This window comes from Paralichthys olivaceus, chromosome 2, assembly GCF_024713975.1.
Source record: "Paralichthys olivaceus isolate ysfri-2021 chromosome 2, ASM2471397v2, whole genome shotgun sequence".
NCBI classification, from domain to species: domain Eukaryota; kingdom Metazoa; phylum Chordata; class Actinopteri; order Pleuronectiformes; family Paralichthyidae; genus Paralichthys; species Paralichthys olivaceus.
This window is the reverse complement of record NC_091094.1, coordinates 7,563,318-7,590,615: the sequence shown is the minus strand read 5'-3', so window position 1 is coordinate 7,590,615 and position 27,298 is coordinate 7,563,318. Positions and strand designations below refer to the sequence as shown.

General features: G+C 41.3%; 1 protein-coding gene and 1 long non-coding RNA gene across 5 annotated transcripts in view; one reads left to right on the top strand and one right to left on the bottom strand.

Moving 5' to 3' along the window:
• The window catches only part of tox2 (TOX high mobility group box family member 2), a 110,477-nt gene that overhangs the window by 45,238 nt on the left and 37,941 nt on the right, over window positions 1–27,298 (bottom strand). For 3 of the 4 annotated variants that reach the window (XM_069533928.1, XM_069533913.1, XM_069533932.1), the window contains exon 2: window positions 14,955–15,047. The exons of the other annotated variant lie outside the window; for it this stretch is intronic. In XM_069533928.1, the coding sequence (XP_069390029.1) occupies window positions 14,955–14,996 (42 nt within the window). In that variant the 5' untranslated portion in view covers window positions 14,997–15,047. The remainder of the gene's footprint in view (window positions 1–14,954; window positions 15,048–27,298) is intronic. 4 annotated transcript variants of the gene reach the window in all.
• Window positions 9–26,445, top strand: LOC138411983 (uncharacterized). Its single transcript, XR_011244473.1, has 4 exons — window positions 9–1,434; window positions 1,809–1,902; window positions 22,590–22,714; window positions 25,822–26,445. It is a non-coding gene; the product is annotated as an uncharacterized lncRNA (long non-coding RNA).

The following is a 27,298-nucleotide window of genomic DNA, read 5'->3' as shown; positions in this document are numbered from 1 at the left end:
AAGAAAGACAGGGAAAGAGAAAAATGAGAAAACAGAGCGACACATCAACAACACGGACAGGAAACAGTCAGCGGAGATGGAGAAACAGTGTAACACAGCAGTCTAATGACTCCAAGTCCTCGGCTTAAAGACCTCGATGCTCTGGTGGATGTCAGTAATTAGAGTTCATTAGAGACACGTATAATTAGGCCCTGTCAAAGCTTGTGTAACTCACACTCTTCACCTCAGCTTGCCTACAGCCGGAGACTGTGTGTATGTTAAATGTGCACACACACACACACACACACACACACACACACACACACACACACACACACTGGTGTCACAAGGGAAGGCACGTTTTATTTATATAGCACCATTCAGAAACAAGGCAATTCAGTGTGTTTTATGGAAGCATGAAAATACATTAAAAACAAGACATTAAGAAGACATTAAAATTTCATTTATAAGACAATAAAAAAGAGGCAGTTCAAAGTGCTTTACAGAGGCACAGAATAATTAAAAATATTTAAAATAAGACATTTAGAAACCATTAGAATTCCACTTAGGAGACAATTAAAACAAACAAAAGCAAAAACAGGGGACTAAATAGTTAAATAATAAAATTAGGTTGTTGGTAAACCACAGCAAACAATAGTGTGATTATATTTTGATGACATTTGTAGCCGGATGCTTGTTCCACTGGTGGGTCTCGACACTAAAAGCAGCTTCACCCAGCTCAGTTTAGAGTCCCTGAGTAAACCTGTCCCTGATGACCTGAAGGGAGTCCATGTCATAATGTACATGTTGATCGGAAATGTTTAAGTCCACAAAGGCACAACAGATAAACTCACACACAACACTGAGAGCTTCACACTTGTAGCAGATCCATTTCCACTGACAGATACATGTAGACATGGCATTTCATCTGCCCAATGCTTTGGTTCTGACATATCATGAATACTTTATGGAAGAAATGTGGTCTATACATCCTTTGCCTGCACTGAATAAATCCGGGTGACATTAGTGAGTTTTCTTTTAATGCCACTATGAGGTACTTAAGTCACTTAAATATGAGATTGCATCAATTAGTCTGCCCCTAAATCTTGGGCTCTAGTGTCTGCTCGCATTCTCCAGGTCTCCACTTAACTGTCTCGAGAGAGGAGCATCTATCCCCTGGCTTTATACCGGAAGCCCCTCCTACAAGACAAACCATAAATCGGACAAATCGAGTAGCAAATCTCTGCATGATGTGAAATTCAAACATGTGCACATCAGCATTTCCCCTCAGCTAGTCTGTCACAGAAATGCTATATTATATGGGTACTTAAAGCAGCATTTCTTTGAAACTACCTCTGGACTCAGGTGGTACACTCCAGATTCCCCCCCTCAACAAATAGAGAAGGAATCTCCCACTTCCTGTTTGCTAGTGGGACCAGGAAACCCTGCGTGAAGGTGAAGAACACTGAAATAAAACTGTGTTGTTAGGTTATTTCTAACTTCAGGTCGTGGACTATCTGTGTAGGTATAGTAAAGCAAGATTAAATGGTACCTGTGTGAATGTGAGTGCTAGCTTAACATGCTACCATGCTGGCTAATGCTACAGCCATGCAAAAGCTAATGGTAATGCTAATGCATAAGCAGTAGCCTACCAATGGTGTTAGCATAGCACATGACAAGTAACTGTATTTACTAACTGTTAGCTGGCTTGATGGAATAAAATAGAACTGTATGTCACCTGTTTGTGTATGTGAGGTGTTTACAGGGCATGGGGTAACCACATGACAGGACTAATAAAGAATTTTCAATCTTTTTTTTTTTTTTTACAGAAAACACCATAACCAGAAGCATGGCTGAGAAACGAAAACTTTGAGCAACCCTGCCGACCAGCTAATGAGTCAGCGACCACACCGACTCCAAGAGGTGAGAAAAACCTTTAGCGTTGTCCTTGTTTTACCAGAGAAACAAGGACGAGACAGCCCCGGTAATTCAGAGCTCAGAAACACCAACATGAAGAAGCCCAAAGGGGAGTTTAGGCTCGAGGAAAGGTTACAGTTTGAGATAGGGGGACGGTGACAAAGACAAGGGACTGTGTATCCTTGAGCTAATGGTAAAAGAGTGGGTAAAGATCATGTGTAAGTGGCTAGTGGCATAGGGGAGATATTATACAGGGGGAGAAAAAAAACAGAGACCATGAATGAGAGAGATAAAGAAGAGGAGGGCTGTAGCAGCAGCAGTAGTGGCAATGGAGTGCTTATTCTGGCTGTAGTGTGAATAACACTGGGGTCAAAGCCAGAGGCCGCAGCTTGAAACACGAAAACACACACACACACACACAAGGACACACTCACACTTGCTCCCAAAGGCCTTCCCTGCCTCTCCGTCTGACATTATTTGGCACCAGCCATTTACGAGGAAACAAAACACACCTCAAAACAGCTCGTAGTGGCTGAGATAAATTACCGCTGCTACTGTAAGGTCAAGTAATGGGATGGATGCGAATACAGTAACCTGGGCTTCTCAAGCTGTGGGCGGGGACTGAAAATGGGCTATATTTTTTTCATAGCCATATTTCACCACATCTAATGAGCCGTAGCTTCCATGGGCTAAATTTATGTACTCTATGCCCTTCAATGCTAAACCTTTCAGGATTTTTTTATTAGATATTTTAATATGTTCTTGTTGAATTATAGATAGATTCAACTTCAATGCCATTTTCTTGCATTTGTGTCTTTACACATGACACTACACCAAACAAACTAGAATATGAAGGCAGTTCCTTGCATCATTATTCGATTCAAGGCCCCGTTCTAAGTTATCATTCAGCCTGTAATGGAACTGTTACTTCTGGTGCAATGATTTCTGTCTGATAGCACTATTAGTTTGCAGGAAGAACAATCACTGTATTCTGCAATGAAAATGACATCACTTACTTTATTGCTCTTGGAAATGATTTTACATTCTGTCCTAATCACATTGTGCTCGATGTGATGGTGTCTGGGAAAATGTTATTTTCAAACCAGATCTGAATGAGCAAAGACCGGGAAAAAAATATCCAGGATGCCAGAGAGCAAAGTGAAGTCTGTGTTGGTGCTGGTGCTGCTCGATGGGAAGGAGTCACAGAGGGCAGGTTTGTTAGAATAACAAACAGGATCCAAATCAAGGTGGTTAGTAAGTGGTCTGTTAAGCTAAAGATACATTAAATATGCTGAGTGCAGAAAGAGGAAACTTTGGTAAGAAATCTCTAGAACCTTAAATTAAACCTCTACAAGGTTGTCTAGCTCTCAGATTGAATTTACCCCTTGTCAATCAGAGTTTAATCATCTGACTCGTCTCTGAAGTCGAAAGGAATAGTTTAACATTTTACTTTCTTGCTGAGAGTTACCTCTCTCATGTCTGCACAGTAAAAGTGAAGCTAGAGTCAATTAGCCTGGTCTGGAAATATAGGGAACCATTGCCTGACACAGACCAAGGGTAAACATTGGCAGACTAAACCCTAGTGTTCACTAATCATCTTATATTGCATATGTTTAATCCAGACATAAACAGAATAATTTGTACATTAACCTACATGCTGGAGCAATTTAGTAGCATTGACTTTCTGGCTTCCAGCTGCCAGAAAATGCTATCGGGTAAATATTGTACTAATTTGAACCTGAGCGAGATGATCATTCTATCCGTCTTCACTATTGTTTAATAGAACTATCAAACACATGGAAGATCTCAAACATCTCTGAAATGCTGGGACACAAAATCAAAATTTACTATTGTTTATGATTCCATTGTTTAACAAATCAAATATAAAGAAAGTATAAGTTAATAATTTTTGGTGATTTTATAGCAGTGGTCAGTGGAAGCTGGTCTGTCTGTCAGGTGGACTTGTTGTGTGCAGAAATCAGATGAAATTTTGTGAAGCCTCTCTCTCACGCCTCTGACTCCATGTAGATCCTATATCCCAGAAGTCCTTGCATGCTCGGCGTGAACAGTTGACATCCAGTATGAGAAAAGGGGAGGTTTGTCTCTCTGTTTGCTTTCCTGAGGCTTTGAGGTCATTAATCATAGCGGTCAAATCTACAGCATAACAATCGAGCAAAGGAAAACACAGACAGAGAGGGGGGGAGAGAGCTGGTGGGTGAGGGGGCGGCGGGGGAGGGGGTGAAGGTGAGAGAGAAAGAGAGAGACGTGGAAAGCTACAGTGAGATGGAGGATAGGAGTAAAGGGGGAAACATTCGAAGCTATAGATTGAGGCTCGAGAAAGAAAAGGGACAAGCAAGGTCTGCACAACTGACGCACTTGACACCAGACTCCTGTTTGCATAGTACAAATGCAAATACATGAGAGGGAGAGAGATAGAGAGGGAGCGAATGGGAGGGAGAAAATAAAGCGGGAGAGGCTATAAATAGCTTTGTGTTTGTGTAAAGCCAAACCAATGTCAGTTTGATGCAGGAAGTGCACCACAGTCATAGAGGTTACAGAACAACTGTTGACTGGAACACATCAGAAATGCAGCTTTTCAAAGGCTTTGAACAAAGACCCTTAAAACTGGTTTAAGTTTCCCATGGAAGATTATATCATGAAACTTTTTTAAAAGTGTGAAAAGTTAGGATTTAGAAACCTATAATTGGTTTAAGGCCAAAATATCTCTGATCTGTTGCTGCGCTAGGAACCATCCGAGATCTGCTCGTTGTCCCCAAACAAAACATGGAGGAGCAGCGTTCAGGTTCCATGCAGCACGTTTATGAAACAAACTCTCAGGAAGCTTGAGGTCTGCTCCAAATAGTTCGTTTCATTGAAGGTTTTCTTTAAACTCTTCTGTTTGGCACCAATTTCTATTAAATTCAATCTGTGAATATATCGTACATTTTAAACTTTTTATTTCCATATCAAAGTCAAACAGGGCTGCGCTGATCCATTTCAGATATTTTTTCCCCTTTAAGTACCAATTTGAATATTAAAACTCTGGGTGACTGCCAATACAAAGTAGTTTGGATGCTATTGCTCTAATTTGCTCATATTTAACTTTTCATTGGATCTCATTTGAATAGATACGACATGTATTTAATCTGGTCAATTCGCAATTTAGTGTATCAATAAAGCAGCAGAGCATCTCTGCGTACGACAAAAGCATTTTCAGATCAGTTTTGTATCAATTCCATCTTCCTGCTACAGCAGTTATTTTGCATTCTGTGCTACAGCACCGCTAACCTGCAGTGATCTATACAAGAGGCTTTTCTCATAAGGTCGCAGCGAGCCCAGCTGTGCTTTACTGTACGCACTGAATACAAAATCGCACAACGAGTAACTGCAGTCAGGGACGTTTTAGATTTAAAGAAAGATGAGGCAGGAGACACGGAGAGAGGAGGACTTAACCCCCCCCCCCCCCCAAGTCTCTTTTCATGGTAACAGCGTGCGCCTCCCTAGTTTTTCACCCCTGCGTAACTAATCACATGTCAGTCATTGTGCGAATGGAAAGAGGCAGCAGTCAAAATACCTGTGTCAGGACTGTGGTCATTAGAGCATTCAATGACTCGATGGCAGACACACACACACACACACACACACACACACACACACACACACAGACATAACCAAAGCACTGGGGGATGGTGTGCTGTAGAGGAGATATGGATTGCCTGTGTACATTTGTGATATCTCTGCTGCTGCTGCATTGTGTATTTCACCTTTATGTGTTCCTTATGTACGTGCATGCTAGCACATCGTATACACAACCTGAGCATGCTTGCATTACGCTCCTGGCTCTGAATGTGCGCACATTGTGTGCATGCCTACGTGTTTGTGTAATGTATCCTATCCAATAATACACACATTGATCCCAGCGAGATAAAGATAACAAAGTTAGACCTTCCATAATATTTATTTTCCCATTACAGACCTGTTCGGCCACGCCCAGTCATATGACTCCACGCAGATGAAATATGGTCTTCATTACATTTCAACCTCCACACACAGAAACTACTGAGGAGAAACAGAATTGCCCTTCTTTCTCGACTGAAAGAGCACAAAATGAATTGGAGCAGCTGAGATTTTTTACATTACCATGACAAATACGACGAAATGGGGAGGACAGAGGGAGCGAGAGAGAGAGAGAGGGAGGGAGTCACATGATGACAGAAAAGGACAGATCAGACAGAAAGACTAAATTGTGTGAAAAAAAACACATCAGCTTAATTTGTGCTTGACTCTAAGCTGTGAGCTGAGAGGAGAAATAAAATAAGGCATTTAGCCGGGGATCATGTTAAACCATGCAAGTGAATGAGTCCCCAGAGAAGAGTGTTCCCTCTCTCGCTTATGATGGACTTAATTGCCTCTATCAGTGTTAAGATATAACATTCATCTCAGGTTTATTGCGCTCGCTTTATGGTCTTGTCCATCACACTGAGGGGTTTCAAGAGGCAGGCCACTCCTCGGATGGCACCTTAAGAATAATGAGACAGAATACAAGGTAAAAAGAGGAAAAGAAAAAAGAAAGAAACACATTATTTATGTTTAGAAAATGAGAGCGTTTTACAAGAACTCTGGATGAGCAGATCTGGTATGTGAGCGAGCCGGTGGAGCAGAATGGTTTAGATGGTATGCTGGATGGATTACTGTTCGGTTTCTTGGTCTTTAAGAATGCATGGTTAGTCGGGCTAAAGGCACAGACACGCACACACACACACACACACACACGCATACACGCACATGCACACACACACAAACTCAAATCTCCCCCACCTCCCCCATCTCTGACCCTCAAAAGCTCTGGGTAGGTGTAGGGTTTCAGATCGCCACACAATCGCACCATTGTGCTCCTGTTAACACAATGAAAACAAAGCTAACACATCGCTGACATTCAGCCCCCCCACCACCTCCCCACTGACTTCCAGCACAACTCAGGTTTAACCACAGACACGGATAATCAAGCGATACACAAATCCGAAACAAAACAATATACCAAAACATACTGTTTGTGCTGTAAAGATGAATTCAATTGGTCGTGTTAGTCGATTGGAGTCAATCAATAATTATTATCTTGCAATAAAAGCTCCTGGAATATCAGAACATTTAATTTCTTTAAACGTGGTTCTGATCTCCTGAAACAGGCTGCTTCCCATCACACGAGGGCTTCATATCCATGTCTGTGTGTTCCATCAAATCTATTAAATCCACTTGCATGATATCATAGTGCTTACCGCACAATAGGGGCCTTTCAAGGGCAGTCCCTGAGGAAGCCAACAAAAGGGCCCTCTCTTTCAGGGACCAGTCAAGTAATTCAGAAAGAGCCAAACACGATTTCTCTCTCTCTTTCTCTTTCTCTCTCTGTCTGTGAGTTTATGTGTGTGTGCGGATCGTCTTCTCCACCAGACCCACAATCAGCAATTTCACCAAGTCAAGAGAAAGACTGTCAGAGCAGAAAAAAGAGAGCAGCAAGATACCTGTTTTTTATTTTTTTTTTGCCCTCACAAGTGCCTTATTAAAAAAGACACAGGGCCTGGTGGAGAAAGTCGTGAGTCTCTGGAACAGAAAAAGCACAAACCTATAGAGAGAGTAACGCCATGCAGCAATCTGAGCATTCAGTAAATATCTGCATACATCACCTCGTCCTCAGAGAGTCGTTTCTTACAGATGTGTTTGTGAGTCAGTGGAAGATTCTTGACAGTTGATATTATCTGCTCACCAATATATTGGGATATGTGGCTGGTCTGTGTGTCAAGCTTTAAAAAGCACCAGATATTAAAAGAAAATATTTTTTGCAACTATATTCATAAATGTCTGTTGGTTCCCTGCTTCCAATAACAATCAATAACCAATAATCAGCAAATTGGTCAAAGATAAAATTATCATCGCCGGTGGATGATGTAACAGCAACATGAAAAAAAACTGTAATTTTGCCATTGCTCAGTGGTCACGAGTCTCATTTGAGATTTTAAACAAGTTGTTCCTATGCTGGACCAAAACTTTCTCCATAAACCGTGTGTGCCATTCCTAAATCAACATGATTATCTTTCCCTGTGCTACTTCACCACAGTAAATGTAAATTTGAAAAATATATAAAAATTTTTTATTCATAATTTGTTTTAAAAGCTCTGCCCTTTTTAAAATATTTATTTAAACTATGATTTTTTTGACCCTCTCCATTCCAATCACTCATATTGTGTCACTCTGCGGCGGTGAAGCATCTACGATAATTTGCTGTTTAAGAACCGTTTTCCTAAGAAACCAACCTGGTGTGCACAAGTTTAGCGAAAACGCACAATAGAGCACCACTAAGGAAAAACAACGAGAACGGTCTTTCTGTATTTGGGACTTCAACGTGTATTTAAATCTAAATGCAGCATCCAGCACCATCCACTTCTGTCAATACGGCTCAAAATAATTCACTGTTGTTTCATTCACTGCCACGCTGACTCCACATCCAGCCCCTGCCACGAACGCTCAGGCAGAATTTTCTATTACCAATCTAATTGCACATTCCACCCTGACAAGAGCTCATTAAACCTTAATTATACACATGTTGTTTTCTACAAACATCTCCATTTGGGTCTCTCTGCCTTGTAATTGTTCAGCAGGGACGAGCGGTTGAGATTTTGCAGATTGAGGGCGAATAAGAGAGAGAGAGAGAGAGAGAGAGAGAGAAAGGGAAAGGGAAAGGGAGAGGGAGAGGAGAGAGATAAAGGGAGAGGAGAGAGAAAGAGAGAGAGAGAAAGGGAGAGGAGAGGAGAGAGAAAGAGAGAGAGAGAGCAAGAGAGAGTCTGGAAGTAGGTCATGCCTCTCCATAAACAAGGCATGGTTTCTAAAATAATATACCCATCCAGTGGAAGTAATGCCAAACAACTGAGTGAATGTGGATCTCATGTAATATTTACAGAGCACTAATACATAGATGGCAGGTCTTTTTCTCATTCTCAACACCCCCACCCCTCCAAAGCCAGAGGTTTCTTTTTTTCTTCTTCTTCTTTTTGCCATTTGAATTTCAGAGAAAGCCAACTACATTGATATAACTAGCAGGGTGGGGTGGGGGAGGAGGAGTGTGGGGGTGTGGAGTGAGATTCCCTTACTTTCTTTCTCCCTTCTTTTCCTGTCTCCTCTTCTCTCTCTCTCCCTCCACATTGGCTTTGGCTGCCATGTTTTTCCACACATTTGTTAGATTTCAGCGAGGGGGAAAGTGGGCCTTAATCCAGCCTCTTTGAGGCATGGACGATGATATTACTGTGGAGAATCAGCCTTTTTAAAGACCTTAAACTCCAGCTGGTGCTGTAAGGTCATCGAGCACTTGTTCAACGTCTGGCCCAGAGTGATGGTCTGGGCTCCAGACTAACTGTCTGTGTCGACTCAAGTGCCAGGGCCTTCTGGGCTTTTTGACTGTGTCTATAGCAAAGACACAACAGGAGGGAAAACATTGTATAGGAAAACTTCATGAACGTGTTCGCAGGTCCGAGTCCTCTGAGAGAAACTGTGTCTGGTGATTATTATGTTTGATATGCAGGAGATTTGCAGCAGCCTGCCTGGTTTGGCAGCGCGAGTGAGAATAATAGATGTTTACTCAGAAGCAGCATGGACAGTGTGGTACGGTTTGACTTATCCAGAGCAAAGCGCAGAGTATTTGGGACTCACAAAAACATAAAAATCTTTACTGTAGACAATCAAATACAGTTTTGATATCCTATCATACTGTCTAGAGTACATTTTTTCAGTGAACTACCACTACACGTGGTAGTTTTTGTTTTCTAATTGCAAACAGCTACATTGTAAGACAGGGTAACCTATTAAAGGTCCAGTGTGTAAGATTTAGGTGAAAGGGATCTATTGGCAAAAATTCAATATAACATATTCCTGGTGATGTTTTCACTAGTGTGAAATAATCTAAATTGTATGAATTGTTTTATTTAACCTAGAATGGGCCGTTTATATTTGAATACATTATGTGTACATCTGGAGCGGGTCCTCTCCACAGAGACTAACATGTTTTTTACAGTCAATCAAACTGGACAAACTAAAACACATTTAAAAAATGTTTTAATGCACCGAAGGTTTCCACAGGTTCTCTGTCATGTCTGGAAGGCTAGAGGGAGGTGAGGGGTATTCAGCTGGCACATGCAACTTCACCACTAGGTGTCACTAAATTCTACACACTGAACCTTTAACTATTATGATAACTGCGATAAAATATTATTTTTGACAATTTTCAACTTAATGACTTTAGGTAAATAAAATATTCGCTAATTGAGCAAAAACAAAAAGTACATGGTATATATTTATATATATATATATATGATTTTAAGTTTGGAAAAATAAACTAACCCTACTGCAATGATAACATGAATTTTACAAAACACAAAAATATCTTTATGAGCATTTATGTTTTCCTACTGTATTAATGTGGGTTATATTAATACCAGAGGCTCATCAGTGCGCGTCAGACAATCAGTGGTAGTGTGTAGTGAGATGTCTATCACAGGCCCTCCGGTGTCACCACCACTCTGCAATCAAAATTGTCCATGCCGAGGCTTTCTGTCATCGACGGGGATCTGCTCAGCCTGTTGACATTTACTGTATGCATCACTGATACCCACCCAACAGCAGAAAAAAAAAAAAAAAATAGCCTGTCATCAGATCACTCCTGGTTCTCAATATTACACTTATCTTGACATTGTGTTTTCATAGTTTGCATTTGTTTCGTGTCTCAGTTTTCTTTGTTTATTCCGTTGGCGTGTTAAAATATTCCATTGTTAGCACAATTACAGTGGAACATCCCTCAGTTCCTGCCAACATCAAACACGCTCACTGTATAGTGTGATGTGAACCATGTCAAGATAAACAAACATGACATCTTAAACAGGAAAATGAGTCACTCTTATTATCCCACCAAAATAAATCTGGAAAACACTAATTATAACAACCTGCGCCTTATCCTGACTGATTCACCCCTGCTCTCTCTCTGTGTGTGTGTGTGTGTGTGTGTGTGTGTGTGTCACATTCTTCTCCTGGTGCTGCTTTAATAGGCAGTCTCTTAGATATTCGCTACAGAATAGTCCTCATGCAATATTAATATCACACCAAAATATGGAAGCTGGAGCCCCCACACCATCTCTCACTGCCTTCATAATTGACTATGCAAGGCTCCAAATCAGCTTGGAAAGAGAGAGAGAGAGAGAGATCTAGAAACCTAGTGAAAGAGGCAGCGAGAGAAAGAGGAGTGAGTCCTGAAACGATCCTGTCATCTCTGCGCTACAGCAGATTCTGAACCTTCAACCCATGTATCACTGTCAAGACAGTGGAGCTAAAACAACAACAAGTACAGTGTTAGCTCAAACTGTTTCACTCCCTGCAAATAAAAGACTTGACGCTCATCCAGCCAACCTCCAATCCAGCAGCTTTGAGAGTCCATGTGCATCACTTTACACATATTTCGTTATTTTGTGTCACTGGGCCTGTTTCGTTGCGGATGCAGATGCTGACTGATGACAAAACTATACCTGACACAATGGTGGCTCAAGTCAAGGCCAAGCACTGTTCAAACCCACAAAATGTTGTACTGGATTAGGTTTTGGCTCAGGAGGTAGAGTGGGTCGTCCACTAATATGAAGGTCGGTTGTCAAAGTGTCCTGGGACATGTTTTTGAGAGAGTTACTCACAAAGATAATTGTACAAGTACACACACACTTGTCTCTCAATAGTAGTCAGGACACTCATTGACATAATGCATTCCCTAGCCCCTCACCCATCACAACTAAATGCCTCATCCTATCCTAAACCGTATTCTAAACCCAAACCCTAAAACAAAGTCTTATCCCTCAAACAGCCCTTTGAATTTGTGAGGACCAGACAAAATGTCCTCACAATGATGGTATAGAATCAAAATGGCATATCTCATAACTACAGAAATACAGGTGCACACACACACACACACACACACACACACACACACACACACACACACACACACACACACACACACACACACACAACAAGTTCTCATAATAAACTGAATTAATTTCCCCCAGTAATAGCTGGACCACACACACATATTTTAATATATGCAGGGATCGGCAAGATCGGTACAGAGCGTATGTGTGGGTCACGCCCTCTGCACTGAGTGTTTTAAAAAATGAACTGGAGGCATTTAGAGCCATTATAGGTGTTGAAAGAAAGAAAAGGAAAAAGGTTGCGGGGGCAGAGTCAGTGGTTGGGGGGAGGGAGGGAGGGGGGCAGTGCACCTTGACAGGAAACACAGAGGTGAAGAGCAGAAGTCGGAGGTTAGTTTGACAGAGAGAAAAGAAGTGGTGTGTGTGTGTGTGTGTGTGTGTGTGTGTGTGTGTGTGTGTGTGTGTGTGTGTGTGTGTGTGTGTGTGTGTGTGTGTGTGTGTGTGTGTGTGTGTGTGTGTGTGTGTGTGTGTGTGTGTGTAGGGGTTTTGCTGCGGAAGTGCCAAGCCCACTTTTAACTGAACCGATGGTGGTGAGTGGTGGTGGGGAGGTGAGGGAGGGACAGAGATAAAGATCAGGGGGAAAATAAAAGGGGGTGTGCAGGGGAAGGAAGAGGGGAGGAAGGAGGAGAGGATGGGTGAGAGGGAGGGGGGTGCAGGGACCTACTGCACCTTGACACTTGCTCTCACCACAACACCTGATAAGTGCAATGGAAAAACGTCTGGTTTCCTCCTGCATGTTAAGTGGTTTATATTCTCCTCCTCCTCTCCACGCAGCGACAGTGTTCTACTGTACTGAGACTGCACAGCCAGGTAATAACAAAGGAAATGACAGAAAACATGTCTCTTTGTGATAAATTCTAATCTGCACACGCAGGAGATCTAATCTTTAAGTTGTTGCAGATCCAAAGCAAGTAGTAGTAGTAATATTTCTTTGAAAACTGCATTTTCAAACGATCTCTGTTCACATCAGCGTTTTGGCCCTGTATTAGTTCTCATCCTCGTCCCCAGGACTCAAACGAAGGCCACGTCGTGACTGCACCGTCCCAATTGGCCAGCGGCTTTGAGTGTCCACAGCTGTGTCTCAAATCAGGGGTCGCATCCTTCAGAGGACCCTGTCAGCCTAACCCAAATGAGACGGTCTGGTCTTATTGCATCAGCAGCTGATCCCGCCCTTACAGCCGTCGCCTGGCTACAGAGTTACAGGTGAAAAAGTTCTTCAGCTGATTAAAAACATTGAACAGATGTCTCTTTTTTTTTTTTTTCTTAAACATGTGTACCATTAGCTGTTCGGTTGACTTATAATTTAAAATATTTTTTAGATTTTGGCCTCACTTGGCGCCACCATCTTTGAAACACACTTTTTCATGTTGGGCCGTGATGAATCCACCCCGTGGAGCCTCTGTTGCTCGGGGGTCGGCTGTCTTTGAATTTAGACAGTCTAGTCGTGCCACTATGACGCAATCCTCTGAAGGCTGCGGCTCCCGAACCGAGACACAGTCCAGACTAAAACCTGATTAAACGGGGGTCAGCAGCGTTTCCAAACTCTTCCGAATCTTCCGATCGTGTGGACACCAGGGGAATCTGAAGCAGTTGATGCAGTTTCAAACAGAAATGTAGTACTGGTATGGATGTAGCCTTAGAAATGTTCTTTTCCTCACATGAACGTTTCTCCATCTCTTTTAGCGTGGCCTTCTTCTTTTTATAAACAACACCTGCATGTGGCTTAAGATGCAGAGTTTAATTTGTACAACAGAGGATCACATGGAAGTTGATACATCTTCACAACCTGACAAGGAACTCATTCCCATGATTTGTAAGTGGGTCTCTCCACAGAGAAGCATTAACAATATTCACTTTAGATAACGTATGATTCCAGGCCCTGAGAGAGGATGGGTTTCTTAGAAATGCTTTGTTAGCACTCCCCCCTTGATAAATGATTTAGGACATGTGGCCTGAGACATCAATACAATCTCTGTTGTAATTAAAAAAGGTGCGCACCAACAATATTACGCAGCTTTCGCTTTGTCTGTCTCTCTCACTCTGTCTCTTCCTCACTCACCCTCTCGTCCTCTCATTGAGCCCTGGAGCAGCGGAGAGATAATTCAAAAAGGAGCGGCATGAAGTGAAACATGAAAAAGGGGACATATGAAATTAAATTCTCTCTTTTTGCTCTTTTGTTCTTTCATTTTTTTTTTCTCCTTTGTTACATAAATGCATAAAAGCAGGACAAGCAAGATTCTAATTATGATTTTCACAATACTAAAAGATTTCTTTCTGTTTCTTTTTTAATAAAAAATGAAAGAGCAGTTTCACAAACAAGGTAGAGCGACTGTTCCAGCACTTTGTCAAAGTCGAAGTACTACAAGTGCTGCATTACTGAACTTCAATAAACTTTATCTTTTTCTTTTTTCTAAGCATCTCTATGAACAATTACAATTCTAAGACTTTGATGATTAAAACAATAGATGTAAAGTGAAGGAAATTTCCAAGAATATTTAAATTATTTTGTATTTAATCTATGTTCATCCTTTTTAAAACCAAGTCTCGTGTCCAAAAAGCCACAATGAAGAAGTGTTAACACAGTGCGAGGCAGGTAGCCTCCCTATCAGCTGCAGCGGCACGCTTTTGTGAAATTGTACCACCACACAACCCACCAAGTCCGACGGATGCTTTACTGGGAGCCCTGCGGTGGCCAATCATGGTGTGGGGGGGAGGGGGGCAGACCAGGTCTATCAGAGTGGGCGTGGGAAGAGTTCGTTGTGGCGGTGGTGGAGGATGAGAGAGGAGTCGTGGTGGCTGAGGGAAGTGTCATGACAGATATCGCTGATCGTATTTTTCAGTCATTCAGCTTTCAATTACAGGAATTCCCAGCTACCACTTGTATTGGGGAGGTCCGTCAAATACTAGAAATGTCAAAGTCTACACTGCTGCTGACGTGTCACTGTGGCTCTCACTGGATGTGCACAGGTTTAATTACTTTTTTTGGTACACGTGGGTGAGAGGGTGAGAGGATGGGTCGTGGGGGGGTAAGAGAGAGATGATTCTTACCCCAGTAGAGGGCAGTCTCTTGCCGTCAGGGTTTGGGCGCATGGGCAGGGAACTGTAGAGCCTCACGCCTCGATCTGCAGCAGCGTATCTGCTCTGGAGGGGCAGAAGAAGACAGAGAGATTTCAAGTTTCTTTTCTTCACCGGACAGAAAAATTCAGTGTGAAACTTAAGCACAGCAGTAAAAACCAGAGGGAAAAGATACAGATTTGAATTAAATTGGTTTCCAACTAATTGAGTTTCAAAGTTACTTAAGTTTTATTTCATCGTCCAGAGTGCAGGGATCATTCAGCGGAGCCTCATACACGCTGCGTAGTTTGTTTTATGATGCCCATTTTGTTTAACAGTCTTCGTTTCATATATTTCCACCAAATCACAAAGCCTGCACACTATCTGCCACGTTGAATCACATCACCTCATGGTGATGTACCACACATAATAACTGGATGAGGTTTGCTCGTCAGCGGCACTAATGGAACTAAGCTGTTGTGTTAGCCAGGGCTCCTGAGCTCCGTTGTAGTCGACCGACTCCCTCCTCCTATACGCTTCTCAGCTGATAATTAGAGTGCAGTGGGGTACTATGCCTGCCAGCGCCTCCTCATACTTCCCCGCGTGAGTTTCAGCTGCATGAGGCAACCTGACGGTGCGCTGGCAAAGCCCTCTGTGGTTGGGAAGCTAATGATTCGCAACAAGTGGTCCCTGCCGAGGAGACGCGATGCTGCTCAGTGGGGTTCACAGCCACAGCAGCAGTACATCCCAGGGTTCACTTCAAATCTGATTCTCCATCTCAATTCTTTTTTCTCTGAACTGCATTGATCTCACTTCACTCCTGTGGTTCCTCGATGTTAATTTCTGGTCTCAGAAAGTGCCGGTCAACAGTTTTCATGTCATTTCTGTCACCTACTATGATTTTTGGTTGCAGATGCCAATACCAATATTAGAGAGTGTAACAATTCCATTACCAATATATCATCTGATATATATAAAAATATATGAATACAAAAATACTGTATATATAGATTAATGAAGATATTTTAAAAAAATGGCAGTAATCCCTGAGATGCGTCATTAAACCCTTATGACAAAGAAATGTAATTAAGGTTTCAAATTTTACAGTTTAACAATAAATATCATAAATAAAGATAAAAAAAAATACAAACAAATGTAGAACTTGAATGAAGAAAATATTCACATATTCTTTCAAATAAAATCAGCATCAATATCATCTGTGAAAGGCTCATATCGGCAAATATATATCATCCAGCCAATAAATCTGTCAGGCTCTGGAAATAAGAGGAAATAAACCACATGCCTGCATAAAGTGCTTAATGGCTTTGCCACACTTGATCTGTGCACGTTGCTAATGAGAACAAATATCACATCATCTTTTCTCTTTCACACGCCTTTCTTATTTTACTCTTCTCCTCATTTCTATTTTAACATTTCTATCAGACACAGATCACACAGTCACAAACAAATTCATGGGCAGAGCTTCATTTTTTGCTATGCTGTGAGAAACTCATTGCTTCACTGCGATTAACAGTTAAAGTGAGAAAATATCCCTGAACCAATCAAAATGGCCCCACCTTTCATTTATAGCCAGTCAAATTTTACATTTAACAGTGGAACCATCATTAAAACACCTTTGCAGATCATGTTTATAGGCATAAATGCATACTGATTTCCATGCGCACACAAAGCAATGTATGCAGGAGCTTATGTAACATACTGTGCTTTAAAGATATTCAAGAAAATTGGGCTCAGAAAAGGATTCATACCCCAGCAATCTCTGTAGAGCAGTGCACTGTATGTGTTAACAGTATGCTGAGCTAATAGCGTAGGCCCATCACAGCCTGTGTGCAGTGTAGGTTATCTTCCGCTGCAGCGAGAGCGTGTACTTGCTGTGTAAGGTTTTGATTTCCTGTGCTCTTTATGAGAGGTGAAAACAGATGAGTAGACAGCCGCGGCCATCTTGTCAATATGCTTCGCATAATGATGACACGGCGTTATCAAAAAGAACTCTCATTTACAACTTAGCTCAGAGCTGCGTCGCCCGCTCAGCCGACAACTCATGAAGCAGCAAAGCAGCTTTTCACTGTCTGGAAACATAATCTAAAAAATGTATTTTTATACTTTTCCAATATTTACATTTAAATGAAATAGCAATGAAACACGACTGTCGGTCAGAATTAGCAATAGGGAGGTCACGAGAACTGATACTTTGGGAACAAGTTGATGCCGAAATTCCAAAAAACGTCACGGTCATTCAGGATCATATATGTTTTAATGGTCGGTCACAACTACTATAGTAACCTACTGCTCGCAGCCTTTCCATTTGATACAGTATATATGTGTGTGTGTTTGTGTGTGTTAGTACATTGCGTGTGCAGCCTCTGCTCTTTTCTTACAGTCATTGAGCTATACCTGAAAACTTCATTATTTTCTTTCATGCCGCTGTTTTTTTAATTTATTACTTGAAGCATATAGCCACTATTGTTTTGTGTATGTCCAAATACTTTTATAATGGAGTGTGTGTTGAAGTAAATGAGATTTATTGTTTTGTTCTTGTTTTTTGCCATGCTATCTAAGTGGCTTTAGAGAATCGTGGAAATTTCGACTACTAATTTTTTGGTGTCCTGACATCTCTAATTAGCAACACAGTGCGGTGTGCCGTGTCTTGTTCATCCTCGAGCCAAACATTTATTTTTCTCTCTGCCTAGCGGAGCAGCTACTGTAAACTAACTGCATCCCTCACTGGAGACTTTTTCTTACGTGGCTTGTTAGGTAGCTTGCCAGCATCGCCGCTAAATGAATGCCTCGCAGAATCGCCGCTGCAGCCAGCAAAGGAGCCGCAGTAAGTGAATGTTTGATATTTCTCCAGTGTGCCAGGGCTAATCTGGCCCTGTGGCATGCCATTACGGGGCTAATAACAGCTGTCTGTGGCCTGGAGGGGACACAGGCGGGCCCGGCTGCGCTAACTGGCCCTGACAGACTCATTAGGAGAGCTGGCACCCAGAACAGCAACATCCAAACTCCTCGCGTTCACTCGCTGGCTCACAACAGTTTGCGAGTGCAAGAAGCATTGTTCTCTACACTTGTTCTCTGACACCTTTCTTTTGTTTTCCAGCCCTCACTTCACACACGCTCACCCTCTTCACCTCTCTTTCACTCTCTGGCTGGCTTTAGGTTTCTGTGATATTTCTACCGAAACCAGATGCTGGCAGCCGTTTAACATCGCAGCTTGACACCATGTTGAGTCTGACCTCCTCTCCTTTTTTCTCTTTAATCTTGAGTGACCACACTCTCATTCTGGCCAAAAGCAGAGCAGCGAGTGGATTTCACATGTTTAGTCGTATTGCTATAATCCTCTGTGAGATCACTCACTCACACAGTTTCTAACTAACCTTGTCGTGCAGCCACAAGGAGATGCTGCACCACACCAGGAAGGCACTGGCATCCTTTGAACTTTGAATTAGTAACTGTTGCCTGTTCGAGGACAAGAGGGACTTCCCCGGAGCAGACAGCAAAAGCAAACATTGTCCCCTTGCTCGGTGGGATGGAGCCAATCAGCACAAGCAGATCAGGCAGACAATAAACACACAGACCCAATGATGGTCGTCTGGATCTAGAAGCATTAACAATAGGGGGAGGGGTGGGGAGAGGAAGTGGGGCTGAGTTATGCTCTCTCGCACGACTCCTGCCACGTGACAAACACTTATGTCCATGTACAGATTTACATGATGCTCATTATAATGATGCACACGGCAGCTTCAGATTGCTTCTGACTGATCATGTTGAAAAAGTACATTCGCTCAGACGACTCCGATGCTGCACGTGGTTTCAAACCACAGTGAGAGGCTGAAATGTCTGCAAACGCATTATTTAATGCACTGCAGTTTTATGTGCATGGTGGCAAATCCCAACATACGTCACCTCAAAGCACTTCACATATAGTAAAGTTGAGTTCTAACGATGTTATGGAGAAACACATTTCCCACCACAAGCAAGCACCGGTTGAGGTAGGTGCAGAAAAACGGGGGAGAGAGGAGAGGTGGGTGGAAAAGAGGAGAGAGAGGGGAGAGAGGGGAGAGAGGGGAGAGAGGGGAGAGAGGGGAGAGAGACCCGGAACAGTTAAGCTCAGTTAGTCTTGTTATAATGAAAATAATACGACCATTAATCGAGGCCATTGCTGATGAGGTCAAATCGACCCCATGGAACACCAATGTGTAGACTTTGGATGCAGGACATTGAAAACATAGATTCATTTTAAAGCATAGAAATTATGTCAACTGTTTATTTAGAGATGTTAAACTTGGAATGGGGTCAAATTGACCACAAGGATAATAGGACGGTTAATTATTAATTACATATTTAATATTTACGGTAACTTCCATCTTTGATAATACAGCAAATTTTATTGTTCAACTGTAAACATCTTTACGTATAACCACGTTACGTTTGCTGAAGTTGAAAGAATATTTGCCTCCTACACACACTATGATTCGTCTCCTCATTAGACTTGAGTGTTGGCTTTTGCCTTTTTATAGGTTCGGGCTGGTGGGGCACTGTAAAGCCAAGGCACAGCTGTGGGGTTATAGTTACCTGTAACGTTAGCTGCTTCGTGTTATATTATTTACGCAGATCTGGACTTAATGGAACACGTGTGTGTGTGTGTGTGTGTGTGTGTGTGTGTGTGTGTGTGTGTCTGCAGACGACATTCTTCCCAGATTAGCTGAAAGGTCTGTACACATCAAACTCCACCAATGAGAGGAATGCAAGGCCTATAGAACAGCTTATGGGGAAACCCTATCACTCATCTATGGTATACAGTGCTTACAATGTCTGCACACACACAATCATGCATGTGCACATGTGCTGTATTTATACATCATGAAGACAGTGTCCCACACGCTGTGTACAGTATGTACCTCGCTAAGCATGTGCATTCAGTTCAGTTCTGCTCCCTTCGGTGCTGTTGTTCCTGATATTTGAACTCATAAAACTCAACATCCTGTCAGTTCCTTTGCATAAACATACCAGATAATATCAGGTTGATGTCTAGCTGCAGTGGTCTAACAGTCAATAGTAGAGAATGAATCACTTCTGTGGTTTTTCAGAGATTTTAGTCTGAGACAAAAACCAAGTGCATTGTGCAACATTGGTTTGCATATTGCATATTGCGTTATGATGAATCATTTGACTTCATGAATTTTTCACTGAATACGATATAATTTAATTTGATGCAGGATGACACCAGTATTATTTTCATGGAGCTTTACATCTATGGTTTCATGCTTTTTTGGCTTTTACAACAGATGCTACCTCTCGTCCCTGACCCAGATTTTTCTCCTTCTCAACTTTACTAAAACTTCACTTTGCAGGATTCAGGGAAGGATTCAATGACATCATTTCATGTTAATTTATCTACAGTATTTATGCCACCATCTGTGAGTTCAGACCTTGAAGACAGTGACAATAAAGAGTTGTTTTTTTGAAACTATACCAGAAGAGAGGAGCCTGTCTGAATACAGTGTATGGATCAAGGTCCAGGGAGCCATATATGTTCAGAGTCTATTGTGAATCCAGCACAAGTGTAAAGTAATGAATCAATACATTACAGTGATGAGTACAGGCCACAAGCAAGAGCACTGTGTTGTAACCTATTGATGCAAAGTGTACATATTTAATATAACATAACATATAAGCAACTGTTCAGATGTTCCTGGTTAGTTCAACATAGATTATACATCAATAACTAGGTCTTACTCCACTTGTCTGCAGTGTTTGTACATTTGTGTGTGTGTTTGTGTTTATGTGTGAAAAAGATGTCAGCTAAAGGCTAAGCAGCTCGACCATAACCAGTGCATAATCCCAGGGGCTACCTGCCTCAGGCCACCACTGACACTGCACCTGCTGATCACACCGTAGGGAATATCCAGCCAACACCAGCATTTGAGCCGAGGCTATTTATAGCTAAACGCAGGTTTTCCATTGACTCGCCATCCATTCCTGGTGTAAACACATTGGTTGGGAACATTGACATGATCTTGCTTGTGCTAAAAGAATAACACAGAAATTCCACTTCCTCCAACTATCCAGAGATGAACCCAAAACATCACAGATACCAACGCTGCCACACTTGAAGTCTGCGTAGTAGCGATCACAGGACGTTGATGCTGTTGCGAGGTCACGCCAACACACACACGTTCCGCCAATCGTGAGCCAGTCTTAGCTGTCAATCATGATGTTTCATCCCATTCTTATAGCATCAAATAACCAATTTAAAACCAAACATGCTGGGAAAATAAACACCTGAACAAACTTCAGTGTGATTACTACCTAAAATGACCGAAATGGATGTGTCCCACCCATGGACATGGAGGAGGCGAGGTTTATGACCTTTACTGCAGCTTCACTTTTGGGGAGCTGTTAAGTCGTCTATCTTTATATACAGCCCATATACAGCCCTTCGGGTATTACAGAAGCCCAAGTACAGAATAAATAAAGGTGAAAAGAGTAGAATAAAAATAGAATCAATTTAAAGTAAGAAGTCTCAAAGTTATTTTTAACTCTAACTTAAGTTTTAAGTCCCATATGAACATTGTGACCGATGCTTTCATCTCAGAAACATTGCAAAGGTACGACCACTCCTGATCCAACAAGATGCTGAAAAATGTATCCATGCTTTCAACTCTTTTGCTTTCATGCACTTTTCACTGTGCTTCCTAAAAAGTCCATTGAGAGGTCGCAACCTATCTAGAATTCTAGATCGGTTGAATTGCTCAACTGCAAACAAAAACAAAGATGAGAGAACACATCAGTCACCGCAGTGGCTCTCTGTATCTACTTGGATTGATTTTAAAGTCCTTCTACGAGTATACAAAGCTCTCCAGGACTTAGGACCGGCCTATATCCAATTCCCTTTTGCTTTATGTTCCTTTATCAGCCATTAAATCCTGTACCACTACCTAGAACCCAACAAAACAAAGAGCTGCAGCTTTTTGCAACTGTGGAACAGCCTACCCAAAATATATTAGGGTGGTCCCACATGCTGTTTTTAGTAAGACCTTTTATTCCTCCAAATATCTTTTTTATTAGTTGATTGTGTTTTTTAACTGCCTCCTTATTAGCTGCTTTTTTAAATGCTTTCTCAGCAACACTAAACACTTTTACAACTTTCAAATTGTTTCCTGTTTTGACTTGTTTTTCAATGTTAAAGCTCTTTGAGCTGTGATGTCTCCATTTCATTATCATCATTCTTGTTTTTTTTTATAATCAAACACACGTTTAAATCCATATTTTATCTCCTTCATTCATTCTTCCTCTTCTGTTGGCTCATCACTTCTTCTTTTGTATCGCTCCTCACTGTCTTATTGTGTGTTTATATTCCACTAAGTCAACACAGATCAGTATTAACACTGGAGCGAAATATAGCTGCTGGAGAGTCTCAAGATCATCGTCCTCCCTGACCCTCTTTTACAATCAATCAATCGGTATATATTTATCTATACACTATATCTGTGCCACACATTTTTCAATTACTCCATGATCAACTCAGTCTACTGGGATTTCAGAAAATGTGATAAATGTTTTGAAATGCAAATCGTCCTCATGTTGTACGTTCTGTGTGTTGAGCAGCAATGAGTGAACACCCCTCACCTCACCCATCCCCTTTTTGGTGAGTAGGAGACGCTGGCCTACAGGTACACATGCAGAATGGGAGAGAACTACTGTTGATGTTGACATAAATGGCTCATTCTAAGGTAACTCCTACACGCCAGACCTGTGGCACAACAGTGGAGAGTTAGGATGGGTTATATATGAAATAAATTGTTGTAGTTTCTAACTCAACTCATGCTGAGATTTTGTTGGTGATGGAAGAATCCATTTATGACAATCTGACAAACCACAGTGACTGTTACTGTGTAGTGTAGGTGACAGTGTTGAGCTATCGGTATAAGAAACAATGAACTGTGAAAGTGGACGTTGTGCATCTGCATCATAGTTTGGTTTTACAGTTGTGTGCTTGTTTCACAAACTTTTATGACACATTGCTGCTCTGCTGTCTCCTCCCTGACTCTGTCTTGTTCTTTTTGACTTGACTGTGTGTGTGTGTGTGTCTGTCTGCCTGCAGCAACTCGCGTCTGTCACCAACTGTACATTCTGCTTCTGCTGGAACAATAATGCAAAGCTTGACTGCATGTTTTCAAGAGCAAGAGAAAATTCAGCAGCGCCATCTAAAATTGTGCCAATGCTAAAGCTATAAAATACTAAGTGCAGCCAAAGTGCAAGTGCAGATTATTGAGTGGATTAAATTTCTTTAACTCTCTGTGCAGGAAGGAGGAAGTTATAGATGTAATTAAAGATTGTCTCCACTCAGTGGTCAAGTGCATTTTGTTGTTGAATTTATCAAAGTACAAAATTAAAGAGTCAATTGCTTTAGTTCAAATGAAAAGGAAAAGTAATCAAGCCTCATCGACAGTGAAGTTGAATATGAGAGACAAGCAAACAATTGATAAATGATGTTGCTTATTTACATCGCAATTTTCAAGACGCCTAAAAGCGACAGCTCTCACCAAGGTTACTGTGGGGGAATAACCTCTGATAATGGAAATGTGTTTGCTCTCTTTTCTGTTGCTTTCACTCTCTCACAGACACACACATGCTCTCTGTATCACATGTGACACAAAAGCAAGAGAGATGGAGCACGTTAATAAAGTGCAGCCAGTGTCCTTCCTCCCCCTGATACAGAGTGGAGAAAAGAAACTTTTCATTTATCTCTATTTTTCTTCTTTTCTATGAGCTCTTTCTTTTTTATGAGGCAGTTTCCTGAAGGCAAAACAACATGCTTTTACAACAATACAACTTACAACCAACAACTGACAAGCAGAGCCAACACCTCTGCTGCGCGCTGGCCACAACTGGTGCGTTAAAGGCAGCAAACAGATGGTTGGAGGAAGATTTAGCAAATACAAAACAGGGGATTTTCTCTTTTTCTGTTTATTTCCAATGGAGGTGCATGCAAGAGCTGAATTATTCTAATACAGAGCAGGAGCTGCAGGAGAATTATTCCTAAACAAATTGAGATTGCTGTGGAGAGCAGAGGCTGCTGAATCTGAGGCTGCATCTGTCATTTGATTTAATGAGAAATTCTGCGACTTATAAATATTTTCTTGGAGCCAATATAATAAAAAAGTCAGTGTACAGATTTTGAGTAATGTAGTAATATTGATAAAATGACAGTAAGATGAGCAGTGTTTAAAATACATTTAATGAGATAACACAATATCAATCAATTAACTCTGTGTTATACCTCATATCTTATACTGTGTAGTGAACATGCTGGAAACTTGAGGTTTTGATTGGACAAACATTACATCAACTTGGGCTGGAGGAATTTATGAGGGGATTTTATCTTGCTATTTATTTGCATTATGGACTAAATATGCCAAGGCACAACAGTCCACAACCAAATTACAAACACCCATAAATACTGGTCCCTTAACGAGGCCGGATTTTTATCATCAAGGTGCAATAATTATTCCCTGGGGAATAATTGAAAATGCAAAAAAAATATCTCACAATGTTAAAGAAAGTGATTTAAAAAATCCTGGATCTGTATAAAATCCACATTCGCATGAAAGTTTTTCACGAAGCTTCATGAAAATTCATTCACTTTACGTAATCAAACAGACAAATCAACATAACCTCCTTGGCAGAGGTATTTAGTTTTATAATGAGACAGTGAGGCCTGTTATTTCCATTACTCTTATGAAGACAATGTCTTCTTGTCCAATTAAGAACAAAAAGAAGACAAAGCAAAGGCATCATTTATTCATGCTGTCCATTACTGTCTCTTTGTTTGAAACGTTTCTGATTTAAAAGCTTTCAAGTTCACATCACTATTCAAAACTGTCCCGTTCCTCCGTAAATATAAATATCAACCGAGCAGTTTTGTACATTTTGCTCATGTTTTGTTTAGACGCACGTTTACTTCAAATCACAGCGTTGCTCTTAAAGGATCTGAGCTACAGAGGATGCTGCTTTCTATATTAGGCAAGCTCGTACAGTAAGTCAGCTTTAGCGACATATTTAGAAGTTCAATCATAGATTTGAGAGAGAGAGAGAGGCAGTAAGGAAAAGACAAGGCAGCAAATGCAGAGAGAGAGTGAGAGAGAGAGCGAAAGAGAGAGTGAAAGAGAGAGAGGAGACGAGAACAGAGACAGACAGAGATGGAGATAGAGGGAGAGAGTTAGTTGAGAGTTGATATGCTGACTACAGGCAGTTGATTTGGTTTCAGAGAGCATTGTTACGGTGCTTTGAATTAATGCCTCCCAAAGAGTCCAATTGTGATTCTTGGGTTGTGCTGACAGAATATTTGACAGCCTAGGGTGAGCTGCTGATCTCAGCTGAATCCTCTGTTCTCCCTCAGTGTGCGTGTGTGGGTGTGTGTGTGTGAGCATGTGTGTGTGTGTGTGTGTGAGCGTGTGTGTGTGCAGCATTCCTGCCCATGTGTGAATGTATGGTTGATACCCAACACTTTCATACACCTACACATGTCCACAGTAAGTGTGGATGTGCGGAAAGAACACACATACGAATAAAATGTGTGCGCACCGACTCCCACACACACACACACTCACACAGACACACACAAAGACGGAGTGGGCAGTGTGCGATACAGACACTAAAATCAACCAACACGCAGAGCAAATCATAAATGACTCTTAACTAAGCGCTACCACACACGGACACATGCAAACTACCTGACTATGCACAACAACCGTCAGCTAAATCGAGCACATTCACTCAATCAAGATGAAACAGTTTGACCAAGTGCTTTTTTTCTTTTCTTTTGTTCTCCCTGCAGGAAACATGTCGTCCCTCTGGGCTGCTGAATAAATAAAAAACACAGACAGGCACAATGCTTCATTACAGTGAGGGGAAGAAAAAAAAAAAGATGCTCCATCAAAATAAATTTGCCTCACAGGACTGGTCCATTCTGACGGCAGTAGGACACAAAACATTTTAGATTCTTTTTAAATGTAATTGCTGCACATACTGCAAATACATTAATTGTATTCATCATGTTCAGTTGTTTTGATATTAACGTGCTAGAAGGAGAAAACATCATGTGTCTTTAAAATTCAAGATTCAAGGGTTTAATGTCATATTTCCAATACAGATAAAACTGAATTTAAATTTTTCTACAACTGAGTATATGTTGGAATAATTGGCAGTTTTTTCACACCCCTAGAAAAACTTATTCTTACTGCATAAGATATGAAACTGTACCTAACGATATAAGCCAATATGTACTTGTAGCCAATAGTGTAGCTCATATCATTATTTACTCTAACTTTACAGAACTTGTTAATGAGGCCGAAAGTAAAACATTTTCTGTGATATATAATCTATAACTATTGAACTGTTATGACAAAGAAATATAATAAAGGCTCAATATTTTACGGTTAAACCATTAACTTTGTATATATTTATACATTTATAAATAACTTTAAATGAAAAAGGAAACACAAATTCAAGAAAATGAAGTTTATTTTATAAATCATACCATAAACATGATTTCTACATTGTTTTCATATTACCACATATCAGCAGATATAAACGACGATATTGACACGTCAATGAAAGGCTCACATTGGCTGATTTTTACCGTGCAACTGATGAATATGTTGGGATCGATGTACCCTCCCCCCTCTCCCCATATGAAACTGACATTTTGCTAAACTGAGGACTTAACTCACTAAGTTATGATGAAAAGTTTAGTTTCATTGTTATTACACAGTTTCTATTTTTTTTCCCGTGTTTTTCTGAAAACATGTTTTCATAAATCCGGCCTTCAGCATAACAAACCTTCTTCAGTTAAACAGTTTCTAGGGACCAGAACTTTCTTAAAATAAAACTGGAGAACGAAGAATGAACAACAGTGAAAACAGCAGAGTATGATTGTGATGCAGGTGTTGACTTTGTGGACGGATCCGTCTCCTCTCCCACCCCTCACTCTCTCTCCAGCCGTCCTCATCCCCCTCCTCTCTCTTTTTTTACCTCCCCTCTCCATTCCCAGCACCTCTCTGCCTTCCTCCCTCTCTGACTTTACATCTCTCTCTCCATCTTGAGTGCCGCTGTGCCTCACCCTAATTAGAAATTCCCCCTCCGACCAACTGAAATTGAATTGCCCATCATTTGCATAATGGGAGCTCACCGGGCTGACGGCCGATTTACCATGAGATGAAATGTAGCAATCACTTAAGAGAGTGACCACGAGGGAGTGTGGGCGAGAGAGAGAGAGAGGAGTGAGAATGTGAGGATGAAATGGGATCACAAAG